Source organism: Dendrobates tinctorius, unplaced genomic scaffold (assembly GCF_039654945.1).
Source record: "Dendrobates tinctorius isolate UK_male_01 unplaced genomic scaffold, ASM3965494v1 ptg000069l, whole genome shotgun sequence".
Lineage (NCBI taxonomy): Eukaryota > Metazoa > Chordata > Amphibia > Anura > Dendrobatidae > Dendrobates > Dendrobates tinctorius.
The window spans coordinates 8,546,641-8,572,916 of record NW_027361737.1 but is presented as its reverse complement, the minus strand read 5'-3'; the positions used below and the strand labels follow the sequence as shown (position 1 = coordinate 8,572,916).

At 42.9% G+C, this 26,276-nt stretch overlaps 1 protein-coding gene across 1 annotated transcript in view; it reads right to left on the bottom strand.

Moving 5' to 3' along the window:
- Positions 1-26,276, bottom strand: part of CLSTN2 (calsyntenin 2) — a 1,499,677-nt gene that overhangs the window by 416,241 nt on the left and 1,057,160 nt on the right. Inside the window, exon 4 of the mRNA XM_073581085.1 lies at positions 19,177-19,385. Coding sequence (XP_073437186.1) covers positions 19,177-19,385 — 209 coding nt within the window. The remainder of the gene's footprint in view (positions 1-19,176; positions 19,386-26,276) is intronic.

Genomic DNA, 26,276 nt, shown 5'->3' with positions numbered 1-26,276 from the left:
GCATTTCAATACATGAGCAAGCAGTGAAATGACTACAGGGAGTGAAGTGGATGGAGTTGAGCCTATGCCCCAATGACTTAGGAGCGCAAGGACTATTGAATCACACAAGACTCTACTGGGTCTATTGTACTTGCATGGGGACATCATTTTAGCCATGAGCCTTTTGTTATAAGTGACTAACTAAGGGTACCGTTTGCACTTAGCGACGCACCAGCGTTCCCGACAACGATACGACCTGGTAAGGATCGCTGGTGTGTCGCTAAATGGTCGCTAGTGAGCTGTCAAACAGACAGATCTACTCACCGACGCAGCAGCGATCCAGTGATCCATACAACGACCTCGGCGGTCGTTGGTATCTTGTCACATGACTCCCACCTGCGTCCACGTGTTCTGCATCGCCAAGGAGGTCGCTCATTGGCGTCAAACACTGCAATGCACGCTGGCCAGTGGGACACCAACGATGAAAAAATGGCCCAGGCCATTCAAGCACGATCAGCGAGATCGCAGCTGGGGCCCGGTCGCGCTGCATGTCACATGTAGCAAGATCGCTGTTGTCACAAAATCAGTGACGCTTCAGCGATCTCGCTATGTGATAAAGGGCCTTAAGATTACTATTCCACTTATAAAATATTACCCCAGCTCTGTGCATGATTCTCATACTGTGATGTTTGCTGTCTGCAAATCTTTACTCCATTAAGCATGTAATGTAAGATTGGATGCCAGGATTGGGACCAACTGGTCACCTGGCTCCAAGGAGATGTTCAGATAAGCAAGGTGGTGACTCTTGTGTCAACTGGCTTTAGAACTTGTATAGACTCTATGGACTGTCATCTCCCTACTGGTGATGAGCGAGTGTACTCGTTGCTCGGGTTTTCCCAAGCATGCTCGGGTGATCTCCAAGTATTTTGGCGTGCTCAGAGATTTAGTGTTTGTTGACACAGCTGCATAATTTGCTGCTGCTAGACTGTCTGAATACATGTGTGGAATTCCTAACAAACAGGCAATCCCCACATGCATTCAGGCTGTCTAGCAGCCACAAATCATGCAGCTGTGTCGACAAACACTAAATCTCCGAGCACGCCAAAATACTCAGAGATCACCTGAGCATGCTCGGGAAAATCTGAGCAATGAGTATATTCGCTCATCACTACTCACTACACTTGTCGTTACCTCCTCCTGTGTTTGTATCACAGGTGGGGTAGCTGACCCTGGGAGCTCTTACGTAACATCTGCCATTATCCCGGTGGGTCAGCGGAAGGGTAAGACTCTGTATTGTGTACCATCTTGAGGAATTTTGCTGGGACTGTTCTACATGTTATCTGCTTGTTTTGTGGTTCAATAAAGCATTGCCACACTGTTTTACCCTCACCCTGCATTGTCTGAGTAGCATTATGCCCATGTTAAAGAGAGAGCGGGCATTAGGCGGGACAATCCCTGGTCCATGTGGTTCCAGCTAGCAGACTTGGGGGTCCATCGACCCCCCATTTCTCCACATAAGGTAACCAGGCAGTTTGTTTTCCTGTTGGCGACTCCCATAATCTTGAAATAACTGAAGCAACACTTCATATATCTTTATTTTCTGATATGTAGGGAAAACCACCATAATTTAGGAAGCGTAATATTTGATTTGGATAATGTCAGAGTCTTGCCTCTACATTTCACAGTTTGTATATGATATGGGATTTCTGAAATAGCCGTGAGTCTCAATATCCAAACGGACAGCCCCATATTCTGTATATTTATGAGGCTGTCACCTTTGGGCCAATAAACCTGCTGTCAGTCCAGAAATCATGGACCATACATAGATAGTGAAATATGGAATAAAGATTTGTTCATATCTTATGAAGGATCCATCAGAGTTATAACCATAAAATTGCCAGACCACATGGAAGGCCGACCCCCCCATCTTAGTCAGCAAGGCCATTCAGGCGCCTCTGATGCCCAGGCACTTCTGGTGTTGTTCTATTCCTATGACAGACTAGAACAATTGAAACATTTTAATTGAACAGAGACTTACTGTAAGTAAAAATAAAATATTAAAATTAGAAATAGAGAAAAAGGTTTATAAACTCTGCTCGGCAGTAATGGAACATATAATTTGCTACTGGTTGTGAATCATGAACATGGGCATGTATTACATGCCAGAAAGACTTTGCTTTTAGAAGTTACACATTTTCTGAATCCTTTTTAATTTTTAACATCACACATATTCTTGAAACTGTTGCACGCATTACAACTACGACCTGAGTTGACCATCATCAATATTGCTGCTTTGCATAAAAATAGAGAAAGAATCAAGTAAATTGGGATGATTCTTCCATCACAACTTGCTCTTGAAGGCACAATTTTTCTGAGGCGGTGAGGGTCAAAGCCCGCGAGAATGAGACTTATCCTTGAATAGCTTCACTGGAGCACACGGCTTCAAGCTAATGTGCCATTGCTGATTCTTTGATTAACCGAGTCAATGAGAGGTTGCTGTGCTGTTTTGTTACAGAGCAACAAAGCCTTGATATTTAGAGTTTAACACTTGAGAAGATGAACTGCCAAGAAGACGTGTAACCTGGATTTTAATAGTAGTTATATGATTTGGTACCAACTAACATTTTTTAAACTGTTGAAAAAAAATTTTCCTTATAATTTACATAAAATTGCAATACTTAATAATAGTCCTTACTACTCTTTTAGAATTAACTTTTTCGGAAGCATTCTACAGGTATTACATGATGACAAACAATTATTTTCTTTAATTCACCTTAAACGGAATCTGTTGCCCCCTGGGACGTATATAACCTATCAATGTGGGCATACAAGTGATAGAAATGTTGCACTACTCATACCAGTATGCCTCATATTTGTGGTCTTGTTGTGGAGAAATCATCTTTTATTTCTGTACGCTAATGATTTCTTCCAGGCACATGGGTGTGAGCTGCCGGAAAGAAATTTCTGCCTCCTGTCTTCACTATCATATCACCCCCCTCCCATCAGCGTCACACTGCCCTATGATGCGTAATGGTGGCCTCAGAATCTCTCTAAACTTGGTACTGGGACCTTGTCATCACAATTTCACAGGTATCCGCATCCTCAGGACAGGTATACCGTAAAATGGAATTGTTGATCAGGGAGCCTAAAGTTCCGTTATTCAAAATCCAGTATGCGCCTCTAACTTTGAGGTAACGGAACCTCAGAACTCATACTACACAGATCGGAGAAATGCAACAGGGTAACAGAGAGAGATAAGTAGTGGGATTTTTATTTCAGTAGCTATGAGGAACATCATACTGAGTGGGGGGCTGTGGGGACTCTCATGCTAAGTAGGTGGCTTGAATTGCTATTATACTGAGTGGTGGGTGAGCATTGGCGATCATATACTGAGAGAAGGGCTGGCACTGAAGGTCATCATACTTAATGAGAGCTTGAATTCGGATCATCATACTGAGTTGGGGGGTGGCATTGGGAGCCATCATGCTCAGTAAGGGACTGTGGGAGCATCATAATGAGGGGCCATCATACTATGCAGGAGTCAGTGTGGTGCTGTGGGTTATCACACCGAGGAGGGTGAACACAATGAGTGAGAGCTATGTGGGCATCATTTTGATTGGCCGTGTAAGCAACATACTGAGTGGGAGCTGTAGAAACATAATACTGAGGGCTAGTGATATGTGAGTATACTCGTTGCTCGGGTGCCCTCCAAGTATTTTAGCGTGCTTGGAGATTTAGTTTTCGTTGTCTCATTTGCATGATTTGCGACTTGTAGACAGGCTAAATACATGTGGGAATTCCCTAACTAACAGGCATTCACACACATGTATTCAAGCTGTCTAGCAGTCGCAAATCATGCAGATGAGATGACAAAATCTAAGTCTCCGAGCAAGCCAAAATACTCAGAGGACACCCGAGCATGTTCGGGAAAACCCAAGCAACGAGTATACTCGCTCATCACTACTGAGGGCCCATCATATTGAGTGAGAGCAACGATATTGTGTGGAGTTATCATATTGTGTGCGTGACATCATACTGAGTGGGGACCAACATATTGACAGATGTGATATATTATATTTTGAGATGGGGGGGTATTTTTGGGAGCATCAAACTCTTTAATTGCCATGAAAGTTTCTTCATGACTGAGAACACTTGGAGGTTTCAATAGGGTCATAATTACTGTGTAAATATCTCTCTGCATTTACAATAAATGGGAGATATGACCTTGCCTATTGCACCGAATATATATATACTGCATAAAACATTTTCTATGAACACTGCTGCCGATTGTAGACTATGGGTCTGTTCACATTTCTGTGTAATTTTGCTGGCTGAGTAGTAAATACACAGAGACTTATCTAACTTGGGCCAATGCAAGTCTATTGACCAATGAAAAAAATTGAACAGCACTCGGATGCCATTCTTGTGTTATTTTTCACTGGCTGTTTGATATGAGACTATTGAGTATTGGGAAATCTCCATCTAATTTTTTGTCATCAGACATAAACTAATGAAACTCTTAATTAACTCTTTTGTTTAAAATTTGCACACTGATCAAAGTCTGATTAACCTTTCATAAAAAAAACTGATGAAACTCATATAAATTTTCTCCAAGAACATCAATGCTTGATTCATCCTGAAACCTTTGGGCTAGCAGTCATAGAGACACGGCTGGCAAAGCTTCAGTCACCGATCTGTACATAGTGCTTGCTTTGGTGGTTGAAACCACACAGAGGCACTGACAGCAGCTCAGCAATAATTCACTCTAGAACCAGAAGTGCCAGGGCATGGTTTCAGATGCCTTTCGTCATTTGCTGAGCAGTGACCAAAGTCTTGCCTCTATGACTGAAAGCCCAATGATTGTCGAGAGAAATAAAGTTAATTTCCTTCCTGTAGCTGGGCTTTCAGTGCAGGTGCTAGACAGCTTCAGAATTCTATGAACTTACAGATTAATACCATATCAGCACTTAAATAGATTTTTTTTTCATTGCAGGTTCCCTTAAAATATCCGGCAGATCAGTGTGACTTCAGATCATAAGACTGATCCTTCAAATGGATGTTCAGAAGTGTTCACTTTAGCAAGCAGAAGTAATGACTTTAGTATGCAGAGGTGGCTAAACGTCAACATAAGTGCATGCACACAGTGAGATACGGACCCATACTCTTTCTATTGAGTTTGTACACCACTGTGTATACCTTCATACAAGAATTGGCACATTTTTTAATTTTCATTATGTGCCTTCACAATAGATTGTAAGTATGGAATAATCAACCAAAATGTAAGAATATCCTGCTTATGCCCCAGGAGAGAAGCTTCAGGACTAGTGATGAGCAAGCATACTAGTTACTCAAGATTTACCAAGCATGCTCGGGTGATCAAGTATTTGGATGTGCTCGGTGATTTAGCTTCTGTCTCCACAGCTGCATGATTTGCGGCTGCTAGCCAGTCTGAATACATGTGGGTATTGCCTGTTTGTTAGGAAATCCCCACATGTATTCAGGCTGTCTAGCAGCCACAAATCATGCAGCTACAGCGACAGAAGCTTAATCTCCGAGCACATCCAACTACTCTGTCAACTGAGCATGCTCGGGAAATCTCAAGTAATGCGTATACTCGCTCATCACTATTCAGGAAATGTCAATGGATGCCATTTCTCAAAATGTTTTAAAAATCTTTAGTGATTAGTATCCTTTTAGCTAACATCCATACCTGGTCCTCCACATGTCACTTGAAGGTTGAAAGAAAGTGGCTTAAACATTTATGCACTTATCTCCTAAAAGATATGTGTATACATGAGAATGTGGATATGACCTTCTAATGATGTATTGGGATGGGGTAGGGGAGATCAGTGGTCCAAAGTAGGATATCTAAGGGTTTAACAGTAAAATCAGAAACTTTTCATTTTCAAAAACCTTTCTGGTTTATTTAGGGAACATTGTTGAATAATGTACTTGCTTCAGTATACAACACAATACAAATCCCATTCATAAACAAAGAGGAAAAAATCTAGATTGTAGGAACATTTTTTTTCAGATTCCCCTACATCTTTTGTGCAACTTTTAATTGTATTTCACTCATTGCAGTGGAATGGCTGAAATCAACCATCTGTCTTGGGATTATCAGGTTGTTCGACAACGGATTTGTCAAGAACCATTGGCCGTAGATTTACCAGGCGAGGGTTGATTTTTTTTTCATTCACCTTTATCATATTCTGTAGGCAGCTGAGTTTTTCTAGATAAGGTAATCTTTAAATCTGTAAAAAATCTAAGGGAAGCTTTATTAATACTGTCTATAAGGAAACTGTATTTGCTCTCCATAGCTAGTGACTTGTAGAATTGCTGCTTCCAACAGGTGGCACCGTAGAATGCTTAACGATTCGTCTCTGAAGAGGCAATTAGCATATTTGTTCTCCATAGTAATCCATCATAGAATCATAGAATCGTAGAGTTGGAAGGGACCTCCTGTGCCATCTGGTCCAACCCCCTGCTCAAAGCAGGATTCGCTAAATCATCCCAGTCAGATGTCTGTCCAGCCTCTGTTTGAAGACTTCCATTGAAGGATAACTCACCACTTCTCGTGGCAGCCTGTTCCACTCATTGATCACTCTAACTGTCAAAAAGTTTTTTCTAATATCTAATCTGTGTCTCCTCCCATTCAGTTTCATCCCATTGCTTCTAGTCTTTCCTTGTGAAAATGAGAATAAAGATGATCCTTCTACAATGTAACAGCCCTTTAGATATTTGTAGACAGCTATTAAGTCTCCTCTCAGTCTTCTCTTTTGCAAACTAAACATTCCCAAATCCTGCAACCTTTCTTCATAAGACAGGGTTTGCAGACCGGTCACCATTCTGGTCGCTCTTTTCTGAACTTGCTCCAGTTTGTTGATGTCTTTTTTAAAATGTGGTGCCCAAAACTGGACACAATATTCCAGATGAGGTCTGACCAAAGAGGAGTAGAGGGAAATAATGACTTCACGTGATCTAAACTGTATGCTTCTGTTAATACATCCTAGAATTGCATTTGCCTTTTTTGCTACTGCATCACACTGTTGACTCATATTCAGTCTGTGATCTATTAGTAGACCCAAGTCTTTTTCACATGTGCTGTTGCTTAGCCTATTCCTCCCATTCTGTATATGCTTTTTTCATTTTTATTGCCCAGATGTAGTGCTTTGCATTTTTCCCTGTTAAAAACCATTCAGGTTTAATCAATTTAATCAGTTTACCCTCAATTCCTTCATCTAAATTGTTGATAAAGATGTTGAACAATACAGGGCCCAGGAGAGAGCCCTGTGGTACTCCACTTGAGACATTCTTCCAACTGGATGTGCAGTCATTTACGACCACTCTTTGAGTCCGATCACTAAGCCAGTTCTGAATCCATCTAACAGTTGCCTTGTCCATTCCATACTTAGTCATTTTTTCAATAAGGATTGCATGAGATACTTTGTCAAATGCTTTGATGAAGTCAAGATATACTATATCTACAGCATTCCCTGATCCACCCAATTAGTGATTCTGTCATAGAAGGAAATTAAGTTAGTCTGACATGACTTATTAGTTACAAACTCATGCTGACTGTTTAATCACTTGAATCTTATCCAGGTACTGACATACATGTTGTTTAATAATTTGTTCAAAGATCTTTCCTGGTATAGAAGTCAGACTCACCGGCCTATAGTTGCCTGGGTCCACCTTCTTCCCTTTTTGAAGATAGGAACAACATTTGCTCTTCTCCAGTCTTCTGGGACTTCTCCTGTTCTCCAAGAATTTTCAAAGATTATGGAGAGGGGTTCAAAAATTTCTTCTGCTATCTCCTTCAGTACTCTGGGGTGTAATTCATCTGGACCTGGAGACTTGAATTCATTTAGGTTAGCTAAGTGTTTCCTCACTATCTTTCTGTTTATAGATATCCTGGATTCTTCTATTCCCTTAATAGGACAGTGAAGAACAGTTGATGTTACATTTCCTTTCTGAGAGAAAACAGATTCAAAATAGGAATTTAAAAGTTCGGCCTTCTCAACATCCTGTCTTACCATTTCATCATTTTCATCCTGTAAAAATCCTATAGCATCTTTGACTTTTCTTTTACTTTTGACATATCCCCCAAATCCTTTATTATTGCTTTTGACATCTCTTGCAAGCCTCAATTCATTGTCAGCTTTAGATAATCTGATTTGTGCCCTGCAGGTTCTGCAGACAGCATTATATTCTTCTTTAGATATGCCTCCCTCTTTCCATTTTATAAACTTTTTTTCTTCCTTTTTAGCATGTGCTTAAGCTCTGTGTTCATCCATCCTGGTTTCCTTAAATGCTTCCTATTCTTCCCTCTTTTCGGAATTGTTAACAATTGTGCTTTGAGAATTTCATTTTTCAAGATTTCCCATCCTTCCTGGACATTTTTGTCTTTAAGGATATCCAGCCATTGGATCCCTCCAATTCTCTTTCTGAATCCCTTAAAATCTGCCTTTATGAAATCTAACCTTGACGTCTGAGTCTTCACAGGTCTTCCTCCTCTAGTTATCCAAAATTCTAAAATAGCATGGTTGCTACCTCCTAGGGTCCCAGCCACTTTTACCTCCTCAACCATTTCCTCCCTGTTTATAAGGATTAGATCAAAGGTAGCAGCTCCCCTTGTTTTCTCCCCTACCTTTTGGAAGATAAAGTTGTCAGCAAGAGAGGATAAGAATTTCCTTGACCTGTTAGTTTTGCCTGAGAGAGATTCCCAACAAATGTCTGGATAGTTGAAATCTCCCATGACAACTATGTCATATTTTTTGGAGAACTTGGCCATTTGATGCATAAAGAGTTCATCCATATCTTCAGCTTGTACAGGCGGCCTGTAGTAAATGCCTACAATGGTGTCCTTTCCATTGTTCTGTCCTTGCATTCTTACCCAAACAGTTTCCACAGAACTCCCAGTCTCTGAAGCTTCAATCTCTGTGCAGATATACGCGTTTCTAACATACAATGCGACACCTCCTCCTCGTTTATCAAGTCTGTTTCTTGCAAATAAGTTGTATCCTTCTAGTCTTGTATTCCAATCATGTGTATTATCCCACCAAGTTTCAGTGATTCCAAAGACATCATATTTCTTTTCCTGTGTTAGTAGTTCCAATTCTCCTTGTTTGTTGCCCATGCTTTGTGCATTAGTATAGAAACATTTTAGTTTGTGATTGGTTTCTCTTTCTCCAATATTTTTATTAGTTTCTTTTGTCTTTGTTCTTCCTTTCCACTTCTAATAGCAGAGTTCTCAATAGTATTTGTCAGGTGTATGGCTTTTTCTGGTCTTTTGTTTCCCTTCCCATGTTGTTCTAATTTAAAGCCCTCCTTACAAGTGTAGCAAGGCGACTTCCAAATACAGTCTTCATAAGGTGCACCCCATCTCTAGCAAGTAGTCCATCGTATACTGTAGGTAATTCACTTCGTGATCCAGAAATCCAAATTTTGGCTGACGGCACCATCGACGTAGCCAGTTGTTCACCTTCAGAATCTTATTCCAACTCCTTGTTCCATGGCCATCCACTGGGAGGATGGAAGAGAAGACCACCTGCGCTCCCAGTTCTTTCACTTTCTTGCCTAAGTTTTCAAAGTCTCTGCAGATGGTTTCCAGGTCGTTTCTTGCGGTGTTATTTGTCCCCACATGTAGTAGCAGGAATGGGTAGTCATATGTAGGTCTGAAGAGTCCTGATATCCTGTCAGACACATCTGTAATTTTTGCACCTGGAAGACATCACATTTCTCTTGAAGTTATATCCGGTCTGCAGATAGTGGCTGCATCACACTGCTGACTCATATTCAGTCTGTGATCTATTAGTAGACCCAAGTTCCTCTCAACAGGGAATCCCCCATGACCACCACTCTCCATTTCTTCTTAACAACATTTTTCTTTCTCCATCCAGGAGGACTCTGAAGGCGTACAAGGTTGCTGTTTGTGGGCAAAGTCTTATCCTGATGTATTTCTTCATCATTTTCCTGCGTGAGAGCCTGGTACTGGTTCCTGAGAAGTATGGGTGCTGACTGCCTCCTGATCCTCCTGCTTCTCTGGGTCACATGTTTCCATTCCGCTGGTTCTTCAGGTGCACTTCGAATTTCTTCTCTTTCTGTAAAATGAAGAGATAATTCTGCTCTGTCTAAGAACTCTTCACCTTCCTTAATGATCTTCCACGTAGCTAACCTCTCTTTGAGATTTTGCAACTTTTCCTCCAACAGGGACACAAGCTTGCATTTGTGGCATGTGAAGTTTGGCTTTTCCACTGGTAAGTCTGTGAACATGTAGCAAGAAATGCAGCTCACCAAATGGCTCCTGGCCTCTTCCATATTGAGATTTCTTAAAAACGATGAAAGATGAGCCAAAATTGGGAATATGCAAATGATCTCCTCAGGACTCTTCCCCTGATTTTCTGATTTCCTCTTTTCAGCTGCAACGGCCAAAACCCAGTGATCGTTGAGCTCGCGGAGACTCTTCACTTATCCCAGAAGGCGCTGGGAATATGCAAATGATCTCCTCTGGACTCTTCCCCTTAATAAAGTTGAGCAAACAGTTTTGCAGCATCCTGATCTAGTGGCTAGTCATGGCTGCTGGATTAGTGTCCTGTGAGCCTCTTCCTACCTGCCGGCAGTCCTGTTGCCTCTTTTAAAGGGAATCTGTCACCCTTTTTTGGACTATGAGCTGCTGGCACTGACATCAGGGGCTTATCTACAGCATTCTGTAATGCTGTAGATAAGCTCCCGATGTAAGCAGAAAAATAAGAAAAAAGAGTTAGATTATACTCACCCCAGCGTCCGGTCCGGTCTGGTCCGATGGGTGTCGCGGTCCGGTCCGATGGGTGTCGCGGTCCGGTCTGGGGCCTACCATCTTCATACGATGCCGTCCTCTTCTTCCCTTCCTGTCGTGGCTCCGGCGCAGGCGCCCAGGGCAGGGCAGTGCACCTGCGTCGGAGCCACGACAGGAAGGGAAGAAGAGGACGGCATCGTATGAAGATGGGAGGTCCTGGACCGCAGCACCCATCGGACCAAGAATGGACCACCCCCCATGAGTATAATCTAACTCGTTTTTCTTATATTTCAGGTTACATCGGAGGCTTATCTACAGCATTACAGAATGCTGTAGATAAGCCCCTGATGCCAATGCCGGTAGCTCATAGTCCAAAAAAAGGGTGTCTTGGCACAAAGTAAACATCACGGTGCAATTTCCTAATATTATTGCACCAGATACACTAATCAGAAGAGGTGGAAGCAGGCCGGTAAAAAACCACTAGGTAATGATCCTTCAGATATTTTTGCATAACTCTATGGTTTAGCTACCATTTTAGCACACAGATTTAAAAATGAAAGCTGAGCTATGGCTGGCTGCTGTTGGAAACCAATGCAGTTTTTTTTAGGCAGTTTTTATAAATGAGGACCAAAATGTCATATACAGCTCCGGCAAAAATTAAGAGACTATTGCACAATTTTATAAAAATCAGCATCTGTACATGTCTGACAGCCATTCCAGTGTCAGTTGAATTCCAACCAGAGTACACTTGATTTCTGAACTCTTCCTGAGTTAAAACATTAGTTTTGTTGTTTCTAAATGATTATAAACTTGTTTTCTTAGCATTATTTGAGGTCTGAAAGCACTGCATTTTTTTGTTATTTTGAACATTTCTCATTTTCTGAAAATAAATACAAAATTTAGTGCTTGGAAATTCAAAGACATGTTGTCAGTAGTTTATAGAATAAAAGAGCAATTTACATTTTACTCCAAAAAAATAACTATAAAGAGAAAAATCCAGACAAACTGAACAATTTTGCAGTGGTCTCTTAATTTTTTGCCAGAGCTGTATAGTGTAGGTATAATGCAAAAGATATGGAATTGGGGAAGCTTACAGCATTTTTACTAACATTTGTATTTTACCGTACTGAGGCAATAAGATACATTCTTCTGTAATATTCAATTGTTGATGTTTATTTTAGTGTTGTTACTATGTATGTAGTTACATGACCAAATCGAGTGTCATAAATGTGTATGCATCTTCTATATATTAAGTAACAGTAGAGTAAGCTTACTTATTCTGTTCCGACTAATGGCAGCTCACAAAAAAAGATTTTTTTCAATGTGCTATTAGAAGACTTTGGAAACATCAAATCTCGGCACACAAATGTACGTGTTAAATCTGAAACAAGAGCGAAGATCTTACTTTTGATTAAAACAAGCTGAGCTCTTATTAAACCTGGCATCCTTTGTGCCTGGCTAACTTCTATTCGATGAAAGGTATTATGAGTAAAGTCTAAAGAGGCAATTTACAAGTTTCTTCCACACCACTGGAAGTTCATTGGCTTGCTATCAATCTTATTCATCCTCCTCAACGCGCAATTTGAAGAATTAGCATTTCCTGGTATTTCCGGACTATTCTGCACTGTCCAAATTTCAAATCATTCATTATGCAAATACTGAAAACCCTTTCATTTAGTGAAAGGTTACAGATCTGGCTCGTACGTGATAAGTGCATTAGCCAGGGATGGATTTGGTTGGCAGAGAAGCTTTCGATGTGGAGCCCAAACAAATTCATCAACATAACATTCTTCCTCTAATATCCAAATTACTGAACGCCAAAAAACTGCTGTTGTCTAGAAGACAAGCCGATTCCCAGCTTTTTGTTCCATTTGGTTTCTGCCAGAACATTATCTTTCGTTCCCCAGCCGCTCTTTATGACAGACGCTTGTTTATAAAGACAATTCAATTCTCATTTGAGAAAAATCTCCCTGTGTATCTCACGTAACCGCTTCTTTTACTTAGCAGACCATGGTTGATAGCTTGTGTATGAGTCCAATGCAACAAGCTGAGTGGCTCCAGTTGTCTGTTCTTGTTTTATCTTTACAACCCATTTTGGTGCTTTTATTTCAGTAATATCTAATTTTTCTCATTTTCAGTACAATAATATCTGCTCAGTACACAGGTTGTTGCTCTGCATGGTTCTTTGTGTGTATAATTGTTAACTTAAATAGGATTCATTTTGGGTTATAAAGTGATAACCTTAACGGAGAGGAATCACATTGCTTTTATGGTGTATATTATTTTTCACAATTCACATGGGGGTTACTTAGCAATAATACATTAAGGCCGCGGTCACAGAAGTGTTCATTCTCTCCTGTGAGAAAATTGGCTCTATTATAGTAATGACACGTGGCTCAGACTGTGTCAAAGTTTGAATCGAGTGTCATTTTACTGTGATCCAATTCTGTCACATTAGAGAATCGTATCACAAGTGCAGAGAAGACATAGAACTTTATCTTCTTCATTGTCTGTGTCTACGTAAATCGGACTGCACTCAGATGACATCTGATTGCAGTTCGTTGTTTTACACACACCCATACACTTGAATGGGTGCGCGTCATCTGATTTGTAGTGCCACTTGCAGCATGCTGAAATTTTTTTTCATGCTGAATCAGCATGAGAAAAAAAATCGCAGATCTGTGCTGCCCCATAGTAAAAAATTGGGACGAGTGCTACACGGCTGTGTTATACGCCAGTGTGAGCCAACCCTAAGTCCCCCATACTGTGCTTCCTTCACTATGACCAGAAATTTTTTTGTTTAAATATCCAAACAATCTAAAAAAAAAGCTGGCCAAGACTCAAAATTATGATTTTTATTATAAACAATGTTCTTGTTTAAGATCCTTTTTTTCTGGTCTTGAGAATCATTTCTGTAAGGGCAGTCTCACATGTCCAGATAATTTCGGCACCGGAAAAAACTGTACCGGAGCTATCCGTGTCTTTGATTCCGTGTGGATTCGTGGTTCCTCTGTGTGGCACATGTGTGGCAACCTTGTGCCGCACGTGTGCTACATCAGGACCACACGGACGGCCGCCTGGGTAGAAGCACCACTGTAAGCGCTGTTCTCCTGCACCTGGTGCTGAACGTGATTGTCATTCTTCTCTCCTTCTCTGCCGGCAACAGTGAGCAGGAGAGAAAGTATGAAAAAGAAAACAATGTGGGGTCCCCCTTATATATGTTACCAACCGGGCAAAGCTCACAGCTGGGGGCTGCTATTCTCAGGCTGGTAAGGGGCTACAACCTAAAAACAGCAGAGCCCAGCTGCCTAGAAAAGGCGCATCTATTAGATGCGCCTATTCTGGAGCTTTGTCGGGTTCTTCCCACTTGCTCTGTAGCGGTGGCAGGTGGGGTTAATAAGGGGTTAATGTCACCTTTCCAGCGCATGCTCAGTAACTAGTGGTGACACCACCGCTCATCACAGAGTCTGCGCTCTGCTTCCATTCATTCCCCAGTAGTTTACAGTCGGAGTGGCTGTATTAGCAGCACTCCACCTGTAAACTGATTAACCCCTGAGATGGATTTACGCCATGGGACGTGACTAAGCGCCGGGCAGGTATGGATATTGTTGGTTTATTATTTTATACTTTTTTACAGGAGAATGATGGCATTGACATGGAGTATAATAAAGATTTAAACACTTTGTGTAGTGTATTCTTTCATTAACATACTTTGTTCTTATTGTGTGTGTGTTTATTTAACCCTTGATTAACTCTAGGATTAGTAATGGATAGGTAATTAATAATTAGTAATGGATAGGACACCTCTTCATTACTAACCCGGGCTTAATACCACCTTACAAAAGAAAGGTGGCATTAACCCCTTATTAACCTCACTTGCCACAAGGCAAGTGGGAAGAACCCGACAAAGCTCCACAATAGGCACATCTAATAGATGTGCCTTTTCTGGGCAGCTGGGGGCTGCTGTTTTTAGGTTGTGGCCCCTTACCAGCCTGAGAAAAGCAGACCCCAGCTGTGAGCTTTGCCGGGTTGGTTACAAATATAAGGGGGACTCCAAGTCATTTTTTTTTCCATTCTTTCTCTCCTGCTTGCTGTTTCCGGCAGAGGAGAGAAGAATGACAGCCACGTTCATCATCAGCCTCAGGGAACAGTGGCTTACAGTGGTGCTTCTTCCTTGGTGGCTGACCATGAACACGGAGGACATTGTGAACTGCTCTCCGTGTGCACGTGTTCAGCACTTTTGCAGACCATGCACTCCCACAAACACTCACATGTCTCCAGTTTTTGCACACGGACTGTGTGTCTGTGAAAACATACTGACATGTGCAGAGACACATTCATTTTAATGTGTCTACAAGTAACAGTGTCTCCGGTACATGAGGAAACTGTCACTACACGTCCCGGAGCCACTGACATGTGAAACCGGCCTCAGTAACATATCAATAATTGATTATAGGATGAAAGCACAAGGAAAGCAAAATAGGTCATTAATCAGACTACAAGCAACTTTTTGACAGCGTGATCAATGAGTGGAACAGGCTGCCATGAGAGGTGGTGAGTTCTCCTTCAATAGAAGTCTTCAAACAGAGGCTGGACAGACATCTGTCTGGGATGATTTAGCGAATCCTGCTTTGTGCAGGGGGTTGGACCAGATGGCTCAGGAGGTCCCTTCCAACTCTACCATTCTATGATTCTGTGATTCTATGATTGTATGATTATTATGTTGCGGTATTATCTCACCTGATAATGTTGTCAAAAAAGCACAACTCTTTGAATAGCTCAGAAACGAAAGGTTTAGTTGCTGCTACTGCTCTGCTTATTACATAGTAACATAGTTAGCAAGGCCGATAAAAGACATTTGTCCATCCAGTTCAGCCTATATTTCCATCAGAATAAATCCCCAGATCTACAACCTTCTAAGGAACCTAATCACTGTAAGATACCATATTGTTACGCTCCAGGAAGACATCCAGGCCTCTCTTGAACCCCTCGACTGAGTTCACCATCACCACCTCCTCAGGAAAGGAATTCCAGATTCTCACTGCCCTAACAGTAAAGAATTCTCTTCTATGTTGGTAGAAAAACCTTCTCTCCTCCAGACACAGAGAATGCCCCCTTGTGACTGCCACATTCCTTGGTATAAACAGATCCTCGGAGATATATTTGCATTGTCCCCTTATATACTTATACATGGTTATTAGATCGCCCCTCAGTCATCTTTTTTCTAGACTAAATTATCCTAATTTTGCTCATCTCTCTGGGTATTGTAGCTCCCCCATCTCCTTTATTAATTTTGTTGCCCTCCTTTGTTCTCTCTCTAGTTCAATTATATCCTTCCTGAGCACCAGTGCCCAAAACTGTACACAGTACTCCATGTGTGGTCTAACCAGGGATTTTTACAGAGGCAGTGTAATGATCTCATCAGACCTCTTTTAATGCACCCCATGATCCTGCTTTCCTTGGCAGCCGCTGATGGCACTGGCTGCTCCAGGTATGTTTATCATTAACTAGGATCCCCAAGTCCTTCTCCATGTCAGATTTACCCAGTGGTTTCCCGTTCAGTGTGTAATGTGTGTTCTCTTAGTACTCGTGGGTGTATGCCATCCGGACCCACAGATTAATCTATTTTAATCTTATTTAGCCTGATTTGCACCTCTTCTTTTGTTAGATTGGTGACCCTTAATATAGGGTTTTCTTTGTCTCTCAGCATTTCACCTAGCATTTCATTTTCCACTGTGAATATCATGGAGAAGAAGTTGCTTAAAATATTAGCTTTTTCCTTGTCATCTACAACCATTCTTTACTCACAATTTTTTAAGGGGCCTACACTTTCACTTATGATTCTTTTACTATTGATAGAGTTGAAGAAAAGTTTGTGATTAGTTTTACTCTCCTTAGCAATGTGCTTCTCCGTTTCCTTTTTGGCAGCTTTAGTTCGTTTTTTAGATAAAGTGTTTTTCTCCCTATAGATTTTAGAGCTTCAACAGTGACATCCTGCTTTAGTGGTTTAAATGCTTTCTTTTTACTGTTAATTGCCCCTCTTACTTCTTTGTTTAGCCACATTGGGGTTTTTCTATTTCTTGTCCTTTTATTCCCACAAGGTATAAACCGCTTACAGTGCCTATTTAGGATGTTCTTAAACATTTCCCATTTATTATCTGTATTCTTATTTCTGAGGACATTGTCCCAGTCAACCAGATTAAGCGCATCTCTAAGCTGGTCAAACTTTGTCTTCCTAAAATTCAGTGTTTTTGTGACTCCCTGACAAGTCCCCCTAGCGAAAGACAAGTGTAACTGTGCAATATTGTGGTCGCTAATTCCTAGATGTCCGACGACCTGCAGATTTGTTATTCTGTCAGGTCAAATAGATACTATAATGTCTAAAAGTGCTGCTTCTCTGGTTGGATTCTGCACCAATTGTGAAAGATAATTTTTCTTGGTTAATAGCAGAAACCTGTTGCCTTTATGGGTTTCGCAGGTCTCTGTTTCTGAGTTAATATCCGGGTAGTTAAAGTCCCCCATAACAAGGACCTCATTATGGTTTGCAGCTTCATCTATCTCCCTTAGTAGTAGACTTTCCCTGATTTCTGTTTTATTTTGGGGTTTGCAGCAGACCCCAATGAGAATTTTGTTACTATTTTTCCCTCCATGTATTTCAACCCATATGGACTCGACATCCTCATTCCCTTCGCTAATATTCTCCCTTAAAGTGGACTTTAGACAAGACTTTACATAAAGACAAACCCCTCCTCCTCTCCGATTTTTCGATCCTTTATAAACAGACTGTAACCCTGTAAGTTAACTGCCCAGTCATAGCTTTCATCTAACCATGTCTCGGTTATTCCCACTATGTCATAGTTACCTGTAGATATTTCTGCTTCTAGTTCTTCCATCTTGTTTGTCAGGCTTCTGGACCATGTAGTTTAGAGGATTTTGTTTTGTTCCAATCTCCTCCCCGTGGATTGTTTTACAAATTTTCTTAACTCCCTGCTGAGTATGTTGTCTTGGGTCTCCTTTGCGGCACCTCATATCCTTCATCAGTATATTTTCTGGCTTCATGTTCGAGTCTAATGTTTTTTTTCCCAACCCCTCTTCTTCTAGTTTAATGCACTCCTGATGAATGTAGCGATCCAACATTGTTAGATCCAAGATCGAAAACAAATGGGTTGGAAAAGTGGTTGTGCTGCGTTGCTGGAGTTTCAACGATTAGGAATGTCCAGAATGGAATTAGAATTGTACATGGTTTAATCTCTACTAGTGATGAGCGTGTATGCTCGTTTGTCTGGTTTTCCCGAGCATGCTCGGGTGATCTCCGAGTATTTGGAAGTGCTCGGAGATTTAGTTTCTATTGTCGCAGCTGCATGATTTACGGCTACTTGACACGTGGGAATTCCCTAACAAACAGGCAATCTCCACATGTATTCAGGCTGTCAAATAGCTGCAAATCATGCAGCTGCGGCGACAGAAACTAAATACAGTTCCAAATACTCAGAGAGCACGTGAGCAACCCGAGCAGCGAGTATACTCGCTCATCACTAAACTCTACGTGTTTCGCAGTACCACTGACTTCTTCATCAGTAGTTCTCCATTTGATTTCACATTATTTTATATCAGGAATTGAAGCCACCCAGAAACCTTTTAAAGAGGAAATTCACAGCAGAAACTGAGAGCTTTGGATTCTTGGCATGGATGCCACTGCATACACACATCGGATTATAACACCTCCTTATGACGATACCCATAGAATGGAGATCTACCTTATTCTATATCACTGACCACCTTTTAAAAACCATGCATTAACTAGATTCACATATCTGTGCTGAATAATATTATTTACATTTTTCAGAACTTATTTTTCAGGTAAACAGACTCAAAATCCCAATATATCCAAACAGGCTCTAAGAAAAATATTGTTGATTATTGCTGCGTCCGCCAAGGAGGTTAAATGGTTCAAGTTTGTCTTCAGTCTTGATGATTTTCAGTTCAGATGAGTGGCTGGCCCAATCTGCACTATTCAATGCAGCATCGAATGAGCGCAGGGGAACTGAAGCTGGCCATGACCAGATCCAGCGATCCAGCTAGCTTCAGCGCAGCATTTGCAAGCTGCATAGCAAAAAGCTAAATTGTGCAAATTGCTAAATTCCCTGTACTGGGAACATTTTCTGCCTGTTATGTGAAAATGGGCCAAATTTATTAATGAATTTGGCACACGTCACTCGAATAGCCTCTCTTATTAGTAAATTACTAGTAAATGTGGGCCAATATGTTTTCTATAATTATCTTTTTCCCAGAGACATTTGTTTTTTTGGCCCAACTTTAAAAATGACTGTGTTATTTTTAAAAATGAGTCGTTCCTCTTATACAGCAGATATTTTTAAATGGGCATAAACCATAAAATTATATGCATTAAATACACTTACCATTTCTGTCTATTGCAAATGGTACGTCACCGGTAACAATCTCATAATTGCAGATCTGGCTGTATTGGGGTGAGCAATCTTCATCCATTGCTTCAACTTGCAAAATACTGTCATATATTTTTCCCTCTGTAACAGTTGCTCGATATGTATTTTCCTTAAATACAGGAGCAAATTCATTCACATCATTTACCTGAATATGCACCACAGCCCTAAGGAAAAAAAAAATCAAGAGAGGAAGAGAATGTCTCAGTACTCATAAATTAAAGACATGAGCTGCATGCAGACTATATAGAGCCAAGATAACAGACCCAACAGAAGAATACGGTCCTTCATGCACAGCTCGTGTTTTCAGTGTATATTATGGTATAAATGATAATTTAGTACAATACGGAGCAACGTTTCATTCATCTTTTTTACGGGTAACCTCTAACTACTATCATGGTTTGGATAATGTACTGCAGATTAATTCTCAAATGTGGAGCCCAAATCTCATGTTATAAGTAGGGTTACCAATTTAGTGATGAGCAAGTATACTCGAGCAACAAATATATTCGCTCATCACTAGTTACCATACGATAGGCAGTTCCAAGATGATTCTCAAGTTCTAGCACAGTAATAGGTAAAAAAGAAAAATGAATATGTTGGCATTAGAGTAGAGCGAAACGGGTCGAAAAATTTCAAAAGTCGCCGACTTTTAGCAAAGTCGGGTTTCATGAAACGAAACCCGACCCTAGGATGAGGTCGGCCACGAGGTCGGCGACTTACGCGCCAAAGTCGCGTTTCAAAAGTTTGTTTTGCGCTCATTTTTAGCCAATCAGGATCCACGGACACTGTGGGTAACGTGATGACATAGGCAGGGGTCACCACCATCTTTCAGAAGGGCATGCAAGTGATTGGCTTGCTTTGGTGGGCGTCACAGGGGGTATAAAAGGGCGTGCACGCCGACCGCCATCTTACTTCTGCCGATCTCAGTATAGGGAGAGGTTGCTGCTGATTCTGTAGGGAGAGCGGTAGGCAGGGAAGAAGACAAAAAAACTGCTTCTGCTGCTAGCGATTTGGCCTGCACAACACACCAGTCACTGTGTGTGCAGTGCAAAGGGAGGCTATATAGTGGTGTATCAGTGGTGTTGGTTGTTGGGCTGCCTTCTAAGGCTTCCTGACATTCCTGCATTGCTGTTTACCCACTGCTCCACAAACTGCTTTTTTAAAAGCAATCCCAATTTTTTTTTTTGTCCTGCTGAGAAGAAAAAAAAACTGCTTCTGCTGCTAGCGATTTGGCCTGTACAACACACCAGTCACTGTGTGTGCAGTGCAAGGGGAGGCCATATATAGTGGTGTATCAGTGGTGTTGGTTGTTGGGCTGCCTTCTAAGGCTTCCTGACATTCCTGCATTGCTGTTTACCCACTGCTCCGCAAACTGCTTTTTTAAAAGCAATCCCAATTTTTTTTTTTGTCCTGCTGAGAAGAAAAAAAAACTGCTTCTGCTGCTAGCGATTTGGCCTGCACAACACACCAGTCACTGTGTGTGCAGTGCAAGGGGAGGCTATATTGTGGTGTATCAGTGGTGTTGGTTGTTGGGCTGCTTTTTAAGGCTTCCTGACAGGCTGGCATTGCTGTTTACCCACTGCTCTGCAAACTGCTTTTTTAAAAGCAATCCAATCTCCCTTATCCTCTAGTCACTTTTGTCACAGATGTGCCATCGAGCCTTTGACATAGCGCTCAGATATCAGTGGGCCTCACACAATCCAAAAGTGTCCAGTGTCCACAAGTGTCTGCAGAAATTCAAAATCTCCCTTATCCTCTCGTCACTTTTGTCACAGCTGTGCCATCGAGCCTGTCACATAGCGTTCAGATATCAGTGGCCCTCACACAATTCAAAAGTGTCCAGTGTCCACAAGTGTCTGCAGAAATTCAAAATCTCCCTTATCCTCTAGTAACTTTGGTCACAGCTGTGCCATCGAGCCTGTCACATAGCGCTCAGATATTCATTGGGCCTCACACAATCCAAAAGTGTCCAGTGTCCACAAGTGTGTGCAGAAATTCAAAATCTCCCTTATCCTCTAGTCACTTTGGTCACAGCTGTGCCATCGAGCCTGTCACATAGCGCTCAGATATTCATTGGGCCTCACACAATCCAAAAGTGTCCAGTGTCCACAAGTGTGTGCAGAAATTCAAAATCTCCCTTATCCTCTAGTCACTTTGGTCACAGCTGTGCCATCGAGCCTGTCACATAGCGCTCAGATATTCATTGGGTCTCACACAATCCAAAAGTGTCCAGTGTCCACAAGTGTGTGCAGAAATTCAAAATCTCCCTTATCCTCTCATCACTTTTGTCACAGCTGTGCCATCGAGCCTGTGACATAGTGCTCAGATATCAGTGGGCCTCACACAATCCAAAAGTGTCCAGTGTCCACAAGAGTCTGCAGAAATTCAAAATCTCCCTTATCCTCTAGTCACTTTGGTCACAGCTGTGCCATCGAGCCTGTCACATAGCGCTCAGATATTCATTGGGCCTCACACAATCCAAAAGTGTCCAGTGTCCACAAGTGTGTGCAGAAATTCAAAATCTAACTTATCCTCTAGTCACTTTGGTCACAGCTGTGCCATCGAGCCTGTCACATAGCGCTCAGATATTCATTGGGCCTCACACAATCCAAAAGTGTCCAGTGTCCACAAGTGTGTGCAGAAATTCAAAATCTCCCTTATCCTCTCGTCACTTTTGTCACAGCTGTGCCAACGAGCCTGTGACATAGCGCTCAGATATCAGTGGCCCTCACTAGAGTTGAGCGAAACGGGTCGAAAAAATTCAAAAGTCGCCGACTTTTGGCAAAGTCGGGTTTCATAAAACGAAACCCGACCCTAGGATGAGGTCGGCCACGAGGTCGGCGACTTACGCGCCAAAGTCACGTTTCAAAAGTTTGTTTTGCGCTCTTTTTCAGCCAATCAGGATCCACGGACACTGTGGGCAACGTGATGACATAGGCACGGGTCACCACCATCTTTCAGAAGGGCATGCAAGTGATTGGCTTGCTTTGGTGGGCGTCACAGGGGGTATAAAAGGGTGTGCACGCCGACCGCCATCTTACTTATGCCGATCTTAGTATAGGGAGAGGTTGCTAATGATTCTGTAGGGAGAGCGTTAGGCAGGGAAGAAGACAAAAAAACTGCTTCTGCTGCTAGCGATTTGGCCTGCACAACACACAAGTCACTGTGTGTGCAGTGCAAGGGGAGGCTATATTGTGGTGTATCAGTGGTGTTGGTTGTTGGGCTGCCTTTTAAGGCTTCCTGACACGCTGGCATTGCTGTTTACCCACTGCTCCGCAAACTGCTTTTTTAAAAGCAATCCAATCTCCCTTATCCTCTCGTCACTTTGGTCACAGGCAGCTGTGCCATCGAGCGTGTCACATAGCGCTCAGATATCAGTGGGCCTCACACCATCCACAAGTGTCCAGTGTCCAAAAGTGTACGCAGAGATTCAAAATCTCCATTATCCTCTCGTCACTTTGGTCACAGGCAGTTGTGCCATCGAGCGTGTCACATAGCACTCAGATATCAGTGGGCCTCACACCATCCACAAGTGTCCAGTGTCCAAAAGTGTACGCAGAGATTCAAAATCTCCATTATCCTCTCGTCACTTTGGTCACAGGCAGCTGTGCCATCGAGCGTGTCACATAGCGCTCAGATATCAGTGGGCCTCACACCATCCACAAGTGTCCAGTGTCCAAAAGTGTACGCAGAGATTCAAAATCTCCATTATCCTCTCGTCACTTTGGTCACAGGCAGCTGTGCCATCGAGCGTGTCACATAGCGCTCAGATATCAGTGGGCCTCACACCATCCACAAGTGTCCAGTGTCCAAAAGTGTACGCAGAGATTCAAAATCTCCATTATCCTCTCGTCACTTTGGTAACAGGCAGCTGTGCCATCGAGCGTGTCACATAGCGCTCAGATATCAGTGGGCCTCACACAATCCACAAGTGTCCAGTGTCCAAAAGTGTACGCAGAGATTCAAAATCTCCATTATCCTCTCGTCACTTTGGTCACAGGCAGCTGTGCCATCGAGCGTGTCACATAGCGCTCAGATATCAGTGGGCCTCACACCATCCACAAGTGTCCAGTGTCCAAAAGTGTACGCAGAGATTCAAAATCTCCATTATCCTCTCGTCACTTTGGTCACAGGCAGCTGTGCCATCGAGCGTGTCACATAGCGCTCAGATATCAGTGGGCCTCACACCATCCACAAGTGTCCAGTGTCCAAAAGTGTACGCAGAGATTCAAAATCTCCATTATCCTCTCGTCACTTTGGTCACAGGCAGCTGTGCCATCGAGCGTGTCACATAGCGCTCAGATATCAGTGGGCCTCACACCATCCACAAGTGTCCAGTGTCCAAAAGTGTACGCAGAGATTCAAAATCTCCATTATCCTCTCGTCACTTTGGTCACAGGCAGCTGTGCCATCGAGCGTGTCACATAGCGCTCAGATATCAGTGGGCCTCACACCATACACAAGTGTCCAGTGTCCAAAAGTGTACGCAGAGATTCAAAATCTCCATTATCCTCTCGTCACTTTGGTCACAGGCAGCTGTGCCATCGAGCGTGTCACATAGCGCTCAGATATCAGTGGGCCTCACACAATCCACAAGTGTCCAGTGTCCAAAAGTGTACGCAGAGATTCAAAATCTCCATTATCCTCTCGTCACTTTGGTCACAGGCAGCTGTGCCATCGAGCGTGTCACATAGCGCTCAGATATCAGTGGGCCTCACACCATCCACAAGTGTCCAGTGTCCAAAAGTGTACGCAGAGATTCAAAATCTCCATTATCCTCTCGTCACTTTGGTCACAGGCAGTTGTGCCATCGAGCGTGTCACATAGCACTCAGATATCAGTGGGCCTCACACCATCCACAAGTGTCCAGTGTCCAAAAGTGTACGCAGAGATTCAAAATCTCCATTATCCTCTCGTCACTTTGGTCACAGGCAGCTGTGCCATCGAGCGTGTCACATAGCGCTCAGATATCAGTGGGCCTCACACCATCCACAAGTGTCCAGTGTCCAAAAGTGTACGCAGAGATTCAAAATCTCCATTATCCTCTCGTCACTTTGGTCACAGGCAGCTGTGCCATCGAGCGTGTCACATAGCGCTCAGATATCAGTGGGCCTCACACCATCCACAAGTGTCCAGTGTCCAAAAGTGTACGCAGAGATTCAAAATCTCCATTATCCTCTCGTCACTTTGGTAACAGGCAGCTGTGCCATCGAGCGTGTCACATAGCGCTCAGATATCAGTGGGCCTCACACAATCCACAAGTGTCCAGTGTCCAAAAGTGTACGCAGAGATTCAAAATCTCCATTATCCTCTCGTCACTTTGGTCACAGGCAGCTGTGCCATCGAGCGTGTCACATAGCGCTCAGATATCAGTGGGCCTCACACCATCCACAAGTGTCCAGTGTCCAAAAGTGTACGCAGAGATTCAAAATCTCCATTATCCTCTCGTCACTTTGGTCACAGGCAGCTGTGCCATCGAGCGTGTCACATAGCGCTCAGATATCAGTGGGCCTCACACCATCCACAAGTGTCCAGTGTCCAAAAGTGTACGCAGAGATTCAAAATCTCCATTATCCTCTCGTCACTTTGGTCACAGGCAGCTGTGCCATCGAGCGTGTCACATAGCGCTCAGATATCAGTGGGCCTCACACCATCCACAAGTGTCCAGTGTCCAAAAGTGTACGCAGAGATTCAAAATCTCCATTATCCTCTCGTCACTTTGGTCACAGGCAGCTGTGCCATCGAGCGTGTCACATAGCGCTCAGATATCAGTGGGCCTCACACCATACACAAGTGTCCAGTGTCCAAAAGTGTACGCAGAGATTCAAAATCTCCATTATCCTCTCGTCACTTTGGTCACAGGCAGCTGTGCCATCGAGCGTGTCACATAGCGCTCAGATATCAGTGGGCCTCACACAATCCACAAGTGTCCAGTGTCCAAAAGTGTACGCAGAGATTCAAAATCTCCATTATCCTCTCGTCACTTTGGTCACAGGCAGCTGTGCCATCGAGCGTGTCACATAGCGCTCAGATATCAGTGGGCCTCACACAATCCACAAGTGTCCAGTGTCCAAAAGTGTACGCAGAGATTCAAAATCTCCATTATCCTCTCGTCACTTTGGTCACAGGCAGCTGTGCCATCGAGCGTGTCACATAGCGCTCAGATATCAGTGGGCCTCACACCATACACAAGTGTCCAGTGTCCAAAAGTGTACGCAGAGATTCAAAATCTCCATTATCCTCTCGTCACTTTGGTCACAGGCAGCTGTGCCATCGAGTGTGTCACATAGCGCTCAGATATCAGTGGGCCTCACACAATCCACAAGTGTCCAGTGTCCAAAAGTGTACGCAGAGATTCAAAATCTCCATTGTCCTCTCGTCACCTTGGTCACAGGCAGCTGTGCCATCGAGCGTGTCACATAGCGCTCAGATATCAGTGGGCCTCACACCATCCACAAGTGTCCAGTGTCCAAAAGTGTACGCAGAGATTCAAAATCTCCATTATCCTCTCGTCACTTTGGTCACAGGCAGCTGTGCCATCGAGCGTGTCACATAGCGCTCAGATATCAGTGGGCCTCACACCATCCACAAGTGTCCAGTGTCCAAAAGTGGACGCAGAGATTCAAAATCTCCATTATCCTCTCGTCACTTTGGTCACAGGCAGCTGTGCCATCGAGCGTGTCACATAGCGCTCAGATATCAGTGGGCCTCACACCATCCACAAGTGTCCAGTGTCCAAAAGTGTACGCAGAGATTCAAAATCTCCATTATCCTCTCGTCACTTTGGTCACAGGCAGCTGTGCCATCGAGCGTGTCACATAGCGCTCAGATATCAGTGGGCCTCACACAATCCACAAGTGTCCAGTGTCCAAAAGTGTACGCAGAGATTCAAAATCTCCATTATCCTCTCGTCACTTTGGTCACAGGCAGCTGTGCCATCGAGCGTGTCACATAGCGCTCAGATATCAGTGGGCCTCACACAATCCACAAGTGTCCAGTGTCCAAAAGTGTACGCAGAGATTCAAAATCTCCATTATCCTCTCATCACTTTGGTC